Raw genomic sequence first — 13,335 nt, forward strand, 5'->3', positions numbered from 1 at the left:
AGTTTTGGCCAATAACTTGTTAGAGGTTATGCACGTTGCGTATGTGTCAGAGCATTTAAGTTTTGGTACAAGAGCCTCCAGGGCATTCTTTCCTCTGCCACAGTGATTGGCAGGACTTCAGATTGTAGTGGCTCTGGCAGCCTGGATCCCAGATACATACCGACCAGAACCCTCAGCCGATACATAACATGAATGAGAAGTAAACCTGTTATGATAAGTTGAGATTTGGGGGCTGTTTGTTACTGCAGCGTAACCTCACCTATCCTCACTGCTACAGAAAAATATGAAAGTTAGACCTTGCCTAGAGTACAGAGTTGGTCAGCCAAGGACCTCCATATAGCCCCCTCCAACTGCTCGTAATTTGGGTGGGATTGCCTTCCTAACCCTACTACACAGGGGGGCATATGACCCAGGCTTTGCCAGTAAGGCCATTGAAACTCTTGGGAAGGTAAATCCCTTCTTTCCTGTTGCAATGACTCTTTGTACCATAACGAAGGCCTGGAGCTTCTGGAGGCCAATTCAGGAAAGGCCTGACCTCAAAGTCAGGGGCCCTCAGCTAACATTTGTTGAGAAGCTACTATGTGCTGTTCATATACCTGTTCCCATTGAATCTTCACCACAGGGTGGTCGGTACTATACTGATGAGGAGACAAGGGCAGAGAGAGGCTGTGGGAAAGTGCAGTTAGGGACAGCTCCTTCCCACACACTGTTCCCTGTCCAAGGTCACACAGTCTGGGGCAGGCAAACTGTGGATCTGCCCACAGGTGCCTGCTCCAGGAGCTTGTGAGAAATGGGGTCCTGACCCCGCCCTCCTCCCTTCCCCACTTGCTTCCACCATATTTATTCTCTAGTGACCCCTTTGGTGGTGGGCTTTCTGCAACTCCCGCCAAATCACCACCACCAAGATCTCTGTGGAAACCGTGTCTTGATTTATTCAGGGCATGCATCAGTGTTTGTCTTGGGGGAAGGTGACTCCAATGGCCTTCCTCACCTCCTCAAGGATGTCAGCCAGGAGCTCACTTTCTGCCAGGGGAATCACAGGACTTTCCTTCAGGCCTGGGGGAGAGTACAGTTAGGGACTCCTCCTATCCACACCCCAAAGACCCAAAAAACTACAATTCCCAGAATCCCATGAAGCACAGTAATACAGGGTTCAAGCAGATGGATGCCCCAGGGGGTCCTGGGAGATGTAGTTCTAAACAGCTGCTTGCGTGGCTGAGGGGTAGGGAAGGGCCCACCTCTCCTACCAGGCTTGCCACACCACCCTGCCACCCTGTAACCCCGTCCTCTACATCCTTACCCTTTTTCAGGCACTCCCGGACGTGCTTGGCCTCATAAGTCATGCCTGCTCCGTTTGTATAATTGAACTCCTTGCTTGGCACTGGGGGCAGTGGGAACTCCTTATGCTCCCCGTTCACCACCAGCCGTGTTGGGCACCAGCAGGGGTCGAGGATCTGGGAAGAGAAAAGAGGTGGCCCTACTGCCCTCACCAACAGGGCTGCTGGGGGCTGCTGCCTGGTGATGCTCAGGGACCTCCCTCTCCTGGTAGCTAAGGGCTGATAGCCCTCCATCCTCAGGGAGGTTTGCCCGCCACCCCAAGTTGCTGGGGGTTTATTCCTTAGTAGCACAGATGTCACACTAGAAGCCTGTCTGTTCACCCCCTCAGGGGCAAACCCCTCTCTAACCCGATGCTTAGGCCTAGTGACGACGGCTTATCTTTGCATCTGTGTGAATCCCCTTGTCGAGAAGGAGACTTAGACAATCCAGCACCTTCTTATCCACTAGAAGACTTTTTTTTTCACCCAGGGCCCTGGGAAGCCTAAATTATCCCCATACTGAAGTCTAGGCCAAAATGCAAATACAGAGACACAGCCAGGGCAAGGTCCAAATTCTTCTGCTAAGAATAAATATCTTTCTAGCAACATGGTCCCAGGAAGCCGCTCTTTGGTCATGCCCAGATCTGGTCTTGGAAGCAATTCCAAAGGTCACAACTGCCCTCTAAGCATGATTGATAACTGGCTTCTCCTCAGGACTAAGGATTTTTGACAGACCAACAAGTTCACCCTCAGGAAGGAGACGAGAGGTCCAAACCCCATCCCCTGGCCTAGTGGTTGAGGATGGATTCCTTAGCAATGGTGCGGGGAAAGGCTGCTTCAGCCCATGTCCAGCTCCAGCAGCCACAGCTGGCCCACTCCTGTTGCTAAGGGTCGCGGTTCTCGGCACTTGGGCCCGTTCTAGCTCGGCCGGTCACGCCTCACCTGGGCCATGCCCTTGGTCCCGCTCACGAAGGCCGTATTGGTGAGCTGGGCAGTGATGCTGCAGGTGAAGCTGGCGTGGACGCCTCCTGGGTACTGGAGGAGCACAGTGACGGTGTCGTCCACACCTGGGGGAAGGCACAGGAGAGGGGCAAGCCCGGCCTCAGATCCTGCCTGTGGAACCTTGAACAAGAGAGCTCGTATCTAATGCAGCGGTTAGAGAACTGAAAAGAATGAAGCACCGTCCGTGCTCCACGTGGGTGAACCCAGAAAACACTAAGGTTACGTGAAAGAAGCCACACACAAAAGGTCCCATATTCAAGGATTCCATTTGTGGGAAATATCCAACATTTGGCAAATCCATAGAGCCAGAAAGTAGATTAGTGCTTGCTTAGGGCTCAGGGGGATGGGAGAATTGGGTGCAGGTCTTTTTTTTTTGATTACTGAAAATATTCTAAAATTGATTATGGTGATAAATGTACAACTCTGTGAATATACGACAGCCATGGAATTATACACTTTAAATGAATAAATTGTAGGGCCGGCTCCGTGGCTTGGCGGTTAAGTGCGCGCGCTCTGATGCTGGTGGCCAGGGTTCGGATCCCGGGCGCGCCCCGAGGCACCACTTCTCCGTCCAATGCGAGACCGAGTCCCACGTACAGCAACTAGAAGGATGTGAACCTATGACATACAACTATCTACTGGGGCTTTGGGGGGAAAAAAATGAATAAATAAAATCTTAAATGAATAAATTGTATGGTATGTGAATTATATCTCAGTAAAGCTGTTACCAAAATAAGTAAATAAATAAACAAATATATGCTTAAAAAAAAAGAGAGATTTCACCTCTGAGCCTCAGTTTCCTCCTCTGTAAATACCTGTGGTATAGGTTTGCGAGGATCAGTTTCCTCATCTCTAAAATGGGCATAATAATAGAACCTGCCTCATAGGGTTCTACAAATACTACATTAAATGATGCAAAATGCACAAAGCACTGAGAAGGCTATTTAGATCACAGTAAGTGATATATATAAACTTATAAATAAGCTATATATAAGCTTATATATATATAATATATATGATATATATAAACATTAGTTAAACTACATACAGCATGTAAAGTCTTAGCCTGGTTCTGGAACACATCAGGCATGCCATGCATGGAAGAAGCTACTGACCCACTTCTCTTTGGTTTCAGATAAGCCCAGGTTCTTATCCTGGATCTGCTATGTGAGCCAGGATAAGTCACTGCCCCTCTCTGTACCTCAGTTTCCTCATCTGTGAAATGGGGACAGCTGCATTATATCTACCTCAGGGGGATCATACGCCTAATAACCCTAATGCAGAGGAAGGACTTGATAAATGGGATCTGTTGCTCTAACTCCTTTTGAGCCTAGAAATGGGCCAGATATTAGACTGAAACAGTTTTCTGAAGTGGACATTCCCCCCACGTATCGTCTTCCTGGTTGTTCACTGCCTTCTGTGGTACTGTTGGCAAACATGGCCCCAGTCATTGTCCTCGTTCCTCTGCGAGTACCCCTTTTGCAATGTGACTTCGTAGCTCCTTCCATCAAGAGGAACCATCTGTTTGCCCATCTCTGAAATCTGAGCTGGCTTTGGGCCATGGGACAGTGGGACACTGGGGCCTGCCTTCTTTTTGCTGCCCCCGGAATCCTGAGCCCACAGTGTGAATGAGGCTGAGCTAGCCAGCTGGAGAAGCCGCATGGAGGAGAACCAAGGCTCCCCAGATGATAGCCAACGAGCAGACGATAGCCTGCAAGACATAAGCGAGGCCCCTCTAGACCATTCCACCCCAGGGAACAGCCAGCTGACTGAGTGAGACCAGCCAAAGAACTACCCACACTGAGCCCAGCCCAAATTGAGGAACCCACAGAATCACAAGCTACTAAATGATCATTATGTGAGGTCACTAAGTAGTTTGTTATGCAGCGAAGGCTAACTGAGACAACTTCAAAGTTTATATTTATTAACTACTTACCATTTGCCTCAACAATTACTTCCTTAATTCCTTATGACAACCCACTTATTGACATTTTGCCAGACACTAATTAAGGCTCAGAGATGCTGAGTCCCTTCGCGAAGATCACACAGCAAAATCCCAGTACAGAGCCTGCCCACAGCCTCCAGTCTGGTGGGAAGTTCCTCCAGCTGTCTCGTCTGATTTTCAAGGGCTGGGAGACTTATTCCCAGCTCAGTGCTCCCAGGAAGAGAGGGTCACTTCTCTGAGCGACAACTAGTCCAGGACAGACCATACCTGTTTCATAGCGCCTTCCCACAGCTGAAATGTTCTCTGGCTTCTGCCCACCGAAGACCATGGAGATGAACTGGGCGCAGTAGATGCCGAGGTCCAGCAGGCCACCGCCAGCCTGGGCCCAGTCTACAGACCGGCGTACATGGGTGAGGTCCTTCCCAAATTCTGCCCGAGCCACTCGAAGGTCCCCCAGAGTTCCCTGGGCCAGAGCAGACCTCAGAGCTTCTACGGCAGGAAAGAAGCGAGTCCAGATGGCCTGCAGACCACAGAGGGAAAAAAGTAGGACGTGGAAAGGTAAGGAGAGGGGTCAGGACCCAGGAGGTAACCAACTTGTTCTCCCTTCTGGGGCCTGGTCTTGAGGCAGTACCCACTGCTCCCCAGTCTCCAAACAAGACCGCTCCCCCTTCCTCCCACAGCCCGTCAGTCCCCAAGTTGTGTCCCTCCTGCCTCTGACTCTCTCTGCCCTCCCCCTGCCTCTCCATCCCCATGGCCCCAACTCTGGCCTTGTCCTTTCCCATCTGGACCATCACCCTAGTCTCCCAACGTGAATTGTGTCCCCACCAAATTCACACATTGAGGTCCTAAGTCTCCAGTACCTCCCAGTGTGAGTGTATTTGGAGATGGGGTTATTTAAAAAGAGAATTCAGTTAAAATGAGGTCATTAGGGTGGGCCCTAATCTAATAGGACGAGTGTCCTTAGAAGACGAAGAAATTCGGAGACACATGCACAGAGAGAAGACCATGTGAAGACAAAGGAAGGAGAAGGCGGCTATCTACAAGCCGAGGAGAGAGGCCTCAAGAGAAACCAACCATGCAGGCCCCTTGATCTCAGACCTCCTGGCTTCTAGAATTGTGAGAAAATAAATCTCTGTTGTTTAAGCCACCCAGTCTGTGGTGGTACTTTGTTACAGCAGACCTAGCAAACTAGTACAGTCAGTCTCTCCCTTCCAGTCCATTCCCATATGGCCCCAGAGGGCTCTTTCCTTTTCCTAGAGCTGAGTCCCTCTCACCCTTATTCAGTCCCCTTCTATGGCTCCTCATTGCCTAATATCAGCTCCTGTTTATTGGATGTATCATGAGCAAGAAACTGTGTACGTACTTTGCGTAATGAATCCTCCCAACATGCCTGCCACGTAGCTATCATTATGTCCATTTTATAGATGAGAAAACTGAGGATCAGTTGAGTCAAATTACTTGCCCAAGGTCACAGAGCTAGGGACTAGGGAATTGGAGTTAGACTCCTCTGACTCTAAAGCTAGAAATCTTGACCTAAGATCAAATTCATACTAAATACATGAAATCTGGGGCTGGCCCCATGGCCTAGTGGTTCAGTTCAGTGCGCTCCACTTCAGTGGCCTGGGTTCAGTTCCCGGGCACGGACCCACACCACTCATTGGCGGCCATGCTGTGGCGAGACCCACATACACAATAGAGGAAGACTGGCACAGATGTTAGCTCAGGGCGAATCTTCGTCAAGCAAAAAGAGGAAGATTGGCAACAGATGTAAGCTCAGGGTGAATCTTCCTCAGCAAAAAAATAAGTAAATAAATACGTGAAATCTGCCCATTCTTATTTCCTTTAAGTCTTAACTCTGCTTTCCCTTTCTGGCTCTGTTTCCTTTGGCCTTGGGCTAACACCTGTGCCCTTCTTCCTCTACTTTATGTGGGACGCCCCCACAATGCGGCCTGACGAGTGGTGCCTTGGTCTGCGCCTGGGATCTGAACCCAGGCCGCCAGCATTGGAGCGTGCGCACTTAACTGCTACGCCACAGGGCCAGCCTCTGTTTACTTTTCCTTTAAGGCTCAGGTCAGCCCCTACCTGCCAGAAACCTCCTTGACCATGCAACTTTGGGATTGCCCATTTCCCTGACCATAGCAGACCTTGAGCTCCTTGAAAACTGAGCCTGTGTCTTATACATTATGAGTCTCCACTCTAGTTCCTAGGGTTGAATCTGGCACACATTAGGTGCCAATAAAAATGAAGAAGGCATAAACTCACAGAATTTTGGCACTGACAAGGCAGAGTGAGAACCACAGTAACCATATTAAATCTTGACTATGTACTTCTTGGGCATATAGATCTTTGCAGACTGGGAGGCTCCGCAATATTGGGCATAGGACGGCTAGATAGGACACGGGGAAGTAAGAGGTGGCCATTGCTACTACTGACAGAACACACAGCAAGGTATTTAAGAACCATAATACCCTTTAACATACCCTTTAACATGACAATAGCTTCTAGGGCCATTTGGTGGCCATCTTAACTGCTAGCACTATCCATTGTCGCTTGGCGGCCATTTTAATTGCTGGCAATCTGCAAGATGTCAAAGGCCGCTATAGGTAGACAAGTGTGATTAGGGCAAAAACTAATGCTGCTTGACGTTTGTGGTTGGTAAGGGGTTCCTTGGTCCTTCCAACCTGTATCTCTGGAAATCCACCCAAACTAAGCCCATTGCCATTCTATGCCATTTTCACTACTGGCATCTTTTTCTGAAAGGCTGACAAAGGAGGCCATGTTTGCTAAGGGTCAAAAGCAATGGCTCCCACCCATGACAAATGTTGCTAGTAGATTCCATGGCATAAGCCAACTCCATCTTGGCAAATGACCGGCCCCAGTACATTTTGTGGTCCTCTGAACTCTTGATAACCCTTCCCTAGTGCTCCTCCAAAAATGCCCACTGGCAGCAGTGTTTTTTAATGGCAAGCAGTGTTCCATTGGATGTTGGAATGGCCCCTCCACTCTCACCTCCATAAGGAAGAGGCCTCGGGATCGGGCCTCTGCAACCATTTCCCGCACTTCCGCAGCGTTCACGCCCAGGGGCTTCTCGCACAGGACGTTCTTGCCCGCTGCCAGGCATAGCAGCACGGCGGCCTTGTGCTGGGGGTGCTGGGGGCCAATGTAGACCACCTCTGGCGTGGGGGGAAGGAGGTCCAGAGATCAGAAGCCCTGCGCACTCCAGCCCCATGGGACCCGCGCACAACTTAGAGGCCCCGCCCCCAGCATCCAAAGAACCCAGGTCCTCCAACCAGGGATGAAGTCCTATGCAGTGGTCAAACCCTAGTCTCCCAATAGGAAGGAGCAAACCATTCTCTACCACCACTCTATTTTCTTCAGATTATTTCCAACATTCTGAAATTATCATATTAAATCATTTCAGCTTCACCACACCACCAAGGAGTGGATACTATCATTTTGCCCGTTTTACAAATGAGGAAACTGAGAGGGGCCAGCAGAAGAGGAAAATGAGAATTCAGGCAGCCTGACTCCAGAGCCAGGCTGTTGTCCAACTACACCGTGCCGCCTCTCCACCCAGGCCACGAGGGAACACAAGCCCCGGCCACAGGGCATATTTAAAGCCTGAACAGCCTCCCTCAGCTTCTTTAGAAATTCAAGCCCCGCCCTTACCTCTGAGGCCCGGCCCCTTAGCGCAATTGAATACTAGACAGCTAATCCCAGACCACACCCATTCCTGTGGCTCCGCCTCCCAGCCCAAGGTCAGTCCAGAAGCCCAAAGGGATTAGATTAGCCCATCCGCGGAGCCTTGCATCTCCTACGGAGCGGCCTGGAGGCAGCGCCCCGGTGGCCCTGGCCGCCCTCGCCACTCACCCACGTTTGGGTCCTCGGCCAGCTCCTCGTAGGAGCCGTAGGCCTTGAGGATGTCGTGTTTCCGCGCAAATTCCTTCGCCCGGCTCAGGTCGCGGGCCGCTACCGCCACCACCTGGAGGGACGCCAGGGTCAGACTTGAGGGGCTGGGGCAGGTGTGGAAGACAGGTGGATGGGAGGGAGGGGATGGAAGAGGCTCCGGGCTAAGGAAGCATTACATCTCCCAAGAGGAGGGAGGGGGGATGTCGTCCTGGGGAGGAGGTGACAGGGGGCTGGACACTCGGGTCCTGGGAAACAGAGATCTGGGGGAGAGATTATTAAATCCCCTAATATCTAAATTACTTCTCTTCACAGCAGCTCAGATCAGGACCCTCCCAAGCCTCACGGAACTCGTGTTTACAGGACAGAGGTGGAGAAGGAATGAGTAGGGGATTAGAGTTTGTTTCACTGCCTTGGGGACACAGAAGCCCGGAACCCTAACCCCCTCCTCCCTCAGACGCGGGAGTCCCGGCCCCCCCGGCCTGCTCTTCCCCAGGACTCCGGAGGGAGGGCGGACCTGATGCTCGGAGCGAGGCAGCGCCCGCAGCACGGTCGTGAAGTCGCTGGAGATAAGGCCAGCAGACACGATGCCCCAACGAAGCGCCATCGCAGAAACCTGGAGTCCCAACGCCTTGCTGCCTGCGCCCTGCAGGAATTAAGTACCTGAGGCCCCGCCCACACGGGGGCGTGGCCTTTAAACCCGCCCCTTATTGCCCCTACGCCGCTTCTCATTGGCCACCGGGCCTGCGCGCCCCTCCAGTCCCATATGCAAAGGAGGAGGTTCTTTCAATCTAGCGCCCCATTGGAAGAGCGCGCCTTTGGCCCCGCCTTATGAGGGTGGGATCAGAAACACCTCTCTTGCCTTAGGGAAACGTCTAACCACGTGACATGAGGGGCGAGGCTTTCTATTCTAGTCAACTTCGACCCTTGGGGCTTATCTCCTGTCCTCCTTCCCTCGACCCTTGCTCAGAAAGCGGCGCACTCTTGGGAATTGTCCAGAGAGACAGAAAGAGAACAGTAATAACAAAGATAATAATAATTACTAGTATTCTAGAGCTCCTGCTGTGGCCCAGGCCCCCAGGTCTGCGCTTTATTTTCCTCCTCCCTAACTTCTCACCACAGAGCAGCCAGCTAGGCTCTACTGCAGTCTATTTACAGAGGGAGAAACAGACCCGAGAGCCATGATCATTTTTTCGAGGTCTCACGGCCAGGATGCGAAGACCTGCACATTGGCTGCTTCCGGAGACCAGGGCTTTAGAAGCCAGGCTGTCCTGCTTCCGAAGAACCCTGCAGCCAGGCTGGCATGTTCCAAACCCCTCCTTGCCACTTTTTGGCTGTGTTGCTTTGCACAAAGGGTTTCCCTCTGAGTCTCACTTTTCTCTTCTGGAAAACAGAGGTCACCATAGCGTTTACCTTTACAGAGTTAAGAGGATTAACGGCGCTCTCGGATCTGCTCTGCAAAATACAGCAAATGATTGTTCTCTACGTGCATTGAGGAGGGCCGGCCAACGTCACCCACAGCAAAGTAGTCAGTTTCCCATCCCCAGTAGACGTTTGATTAAGATCTGAGTTTCACACAGGGGCCCACAGGTTCCAAGCTCACACAAACTGCTGAATAAAAATATTAATGGATTGCACTGAAGACACAATATCACTACGGTAAAGAAAAAGAAAAAAAGGAATTACAAAAAAATTGATGCTCCTGGGTATTTATCCTAGAGATAGAAAAACTTAACATTCACACAAAAACCTGTGCACAAATGTTCCTAGCAGCTTTATCTGTTTATTACATTTATTATTTATTTATATTATATTTGTTTTTTCATCAGTGCCCAAAGCTGAAATAGCCTAAATGTCCTTTAAGGAGCCAGATAAACAAACTGGTATGTAGATACAATGAAATACTACTCAGAAATAAGATGGAATGAACAACTGATACAAGCAACAACTTGGATGGATCCCAGGGGCATTATCCTGAGCGAAAAAAGCCAATCTGAAAGAATTTCGTACTGTATGATTCCATTTGTACAACAGCCTCAAACGGCAAAATTGTAGTGATGGAGAACAGACCAGCGGCAGCGGGGTAGGGGTTAGGGTTTGGGGAAGTAACACAAGGGAGTGTCTGTGTGGGGATGGGACAGTTCTGTATCCTGATTGTGGCGATAGATACTTGAATCTTCATATTTGACAAAATTTCATAAAGCTACACACTAGAATTTTTTTTTTTTTTTTTTTTTGCTGAGGAAGATTGGCCCTGGGCTGACATCCGTGCCCATCTTCCTCTACTTTGCATGTGGGACGCTGCCACAGCATGGCTTGATGAGTGGTGCGTAGGTCTGCACCTGGGATCCGAACCTGCGAACCCCAGGATGCCGAAGTGGAGCGCGCGAACTTAACCACTACACCACCAGGCCAGCCCCTAGAAATTTTTTACAGTGCGTGTAAATTCGAGTAAGTGCTGGTGAAATTGATATCAGGTCTGTACCTGATTAAATAACATAGCAGTATCAATTCCTGGTTTCCACAATGTGCTATGGTTACCTATGATATCACTGCGGGGAAGCTGGTGTAGGGTACACAGGAAATCTGTACTATTTTTGCAGCTTCTTAAATGATTTCAGAATAAAAAGTTACAGTTAAAAATTGTTGGCCATAAGTTCATGTACCCAGAGAAATCATTTTCCAATATCTGGTAAAGTAGAAAATGAGCGTGTCTCGTGGTCCGGCAATTTCTATCTGGGGTAGAAGATAGATACCTTTGAGGAACTCTCAAACCTGTGCCTGAGAAGACATGGGTAAGAACATTTATTGCAGCATTGGGCGTGATAGCTCAAAATTGGGAGCAGCCACTGTTAGAAAACGGTAGTCAGTAAACTATGGCCAATTCTAACAAGAGGGTGCCAAGTAGCAAGGAAAATAGATGAACTAACCCCACACTGTATTGGTGTGGAATCTCAAAAACTTAAACTTCAGTGAAAAAAAAATAAAGTGACATCACAGGGGTACAGCCCTTTCATATGAACTTTAGAAACATGTAAAAGAGTACTATGGGGCCGGCCCTGTGGCTTAGCGGTTAAGTGCGCGCGCTCCGCTGCTGGCGGCCCAGGTTCGGATCCCAGGCGCGCACCGACGCACCGCTTCTCCGGCCATGCTGAGACCACGTCCCACATACAGCAACTAGAAGGATGTGCAGCTATGAGATACAACTGTCTACTGGGGCTTTGGGGGAGAAAATAAATAAATAAAATTAAGAACAAGAGTACTATGTATTGTTTCTAGGTACATTGTTGTTTTGTAATGAACTGGAAACATTTATGGGAATGAAAAACTCTAAGTTCAGGAGAGTGGCTTCCTCTGAATCAGAAAGAGGGTAATGTGATTGTGGGCGGGCTACAGAGGGCCTCAACTCTGTCACGTTTTATGTCTTAAAAGATCTGAAGCAATCACGGCAATCTGTTAAGGCTTGGCCTGTCTGGGCACCCTTGGCACAAGGGGGTCTGTCGTTTACTCTGTACTTTTCTGGACGCTTTTATTTGCCTGAGTCTATTCAGCAAAGCTCTTATATGGGGCCCCCTGTACCTGCCTCTGTTCTAAAGGCTTTCTCAATATTATCGCGTATAATTCTCCCAACAGCCCTCTGAAGTGAGTCTTCAAGTAGCCCCATTTTACAGATGAGGAAACTGAGGCACAGAGTGGTCAAAAAACTTGCCCGAAGTCACAAAGCTGGAAAGTGGGCGTGCTAGGATTGAAACCCAACTAGCGTGGTCCCAGAGTCCACGTGCTGAACTGTGTCCGCTGTGTTTGATTTAATTCGTAATTGAGTAAGGAAAATCACTGACCTGGTATGAGAACCCTCTGCTCAGCAGGTCAGGCACCTTCCATCCCTGGGAGGCAGACCATGGAGGTCAAACACGTGACAGTGTTTCTGGGACCCAGAATAAGAGCCAGGGAATGAACAGAGGGCATAGAACATGAGGTGGAATTTAGGGGCAGAGGGTGAGCACATATAAAAGAGTCCATTTCTTTGATGTCTTCCGGCAGGGCCTACTTGGCTGGGGTGCAGATTGCTACACTCTGGGGCTGTACTCCAAAAAGATACCCACTTCCTAGCTCTCTTGCCCTCTTTACGAGACAAGCAAAATGATGGCTTTGAAAGTTGATGGCTTTGAAAGTGTGACAAATCCATTCTGAGCTTGGGTACCATATTGTGTGAGTTTGGCTGCCAGCACTTTCCAGGACTTGCTGGCAACATCACTTAGAGACCTCGGAGGAAGTTGAAATCATGGCATGAGGGGAAGGCCCTGTCCCAGCCACCTCATAGCCAGGAATTCCAGAAAGAGCCTCCAGGGTCATTGAACAGACAGTCCTCCCGACAGAACACAAATATTTATTGAGCATCTAATCTGTGCTAGGTCCTGGGGACACCTCAGAAATGAGACAGATGCTTTCTCTGTCCTCCTGCAGCTGTCAGTCCAGTGGGGTTGAGAGTGGGGTGAACAGCAGGAGAGGAACAGCATGAGGAAGGTCTCTGAGGGGGGAAAGAGCTAAGTATGCTCTAAGAACTGGAAAAAGGCCAGTGTGGCTGAAGAAAAAAGATGGTGGGTGAGTGTGATGGAAGATGGGGCTGGGGGAGCAGGCAGGGGAGAAGTCACGAAGGGCTTGGAGAGGACCCTGAAGGGTGTTCAGCAGGAGCAGTAGGGACAAAGTTCTAATTTGGGCAGCTTCTTGTTGTGCCACCCGCAGCAACATTGGCATGACTCGCATATTCATTCAGCAAAGTTTTTTTTTGGGGGGGGCGGCGAGGAAGATTGGCCCTGAGCTAACATCTGTGTCAGTCTTCCTCTATTTTGTATGTGGGACACCAACACAGCATGGCTTGATGAGCTGTGTGTAGGTCTGCCCCTGAGATCCAAATCTGTGAACCCCGGGCTGCTGAAGCGGAGCACGCGAACTTAACCACTATGCCACAGGGGCGGCACTCAGCAAACGTTTTTACTCACTTTACTCTTGGCCATGTGCTGAGTGATGCTGGGGACCCAGAAATGAACTTCATCCCACTCCCTGCCCATCTCTGGTGAGGGGAACAGATGCAGGAAGGCATAATAATGCCCTCCTTCCAAAGATGTCCAGGTCCCAGTCACCAGAACCTATGAATGTGTGGCTTTG

At 49.9% G+C, this 13,335-nt stretch overlaps 1 protein-coding gene across 1 annotated transcript; it reads right to left on the reverse strand.

The window, feature by feature from the left end:
* Positions 1-908: 908 nt before the first annotated feature.
* Positions 909-8,809, reverse strand: DHDH (dihydrodiol dehydrogenase). Its single transcript, XM_004440245.3, has 7 exons — positions 8,687-8,809; positions 8,134-8,245; positions 7,273-7,436; positions 4,531-4,783; positions 2,259-2,383; positions 1,301-1,454; positions 909-1,056 (listed from the first exon to the last, which is right to left on the reverse strand). Exons 1-7 carry the CDS (start codon positions 8,774-8,776, stop codon positions 947-949), a joined length of 1,008 nt encoding a protein of 335 aa, XP_004440302.2. The 5' UTR covers positions 8,777-8,809; the 3' UTR covers positions 909-946.
* Between the last annotated feature and the right edge of the window lie 4,526 nt (positions 8,810-13,335).

The sequence above is a fragment of the Ceratotherium simum genome, chromosome 33 (assembly GCF_057802395.1).
Source record: "Ceratotherium simum simum isolate JZ-2026a chromosome 33, ASM5780239v1, whole genome shotgun sequence".
Lineage (NCBI taxonomy): Eukaryota > Metazoa > Chordata > Mammalia > Perissodactyla > Rhinocerotidae > Ceratotherium > Ceratotherium simum.

Coding starts and splice junctions, on each gene's coding strand:
- DHDH (XM_004440245.3), bottom strand. CDS start 8,776: ATGGCGCTTCGTTGGGGCATCGTGTCTGCTGGCCTTATCTCCAGCGAC. Junction 4,784..7,272: donor GAGGCCTCTTCCTTATGGAG/GTGAGAGTGGAG, acceptor TGTGGTCTGCAG/GCCATCTGGACTCGCTTCTT. Junction 1,455..2,258: donor GGACCAAGGGCATGGCCCAG/GTGAGGCGTGAC, acceptor TTCTCTTCCCAG/ATCCTCGACCCCTGCTGGTG.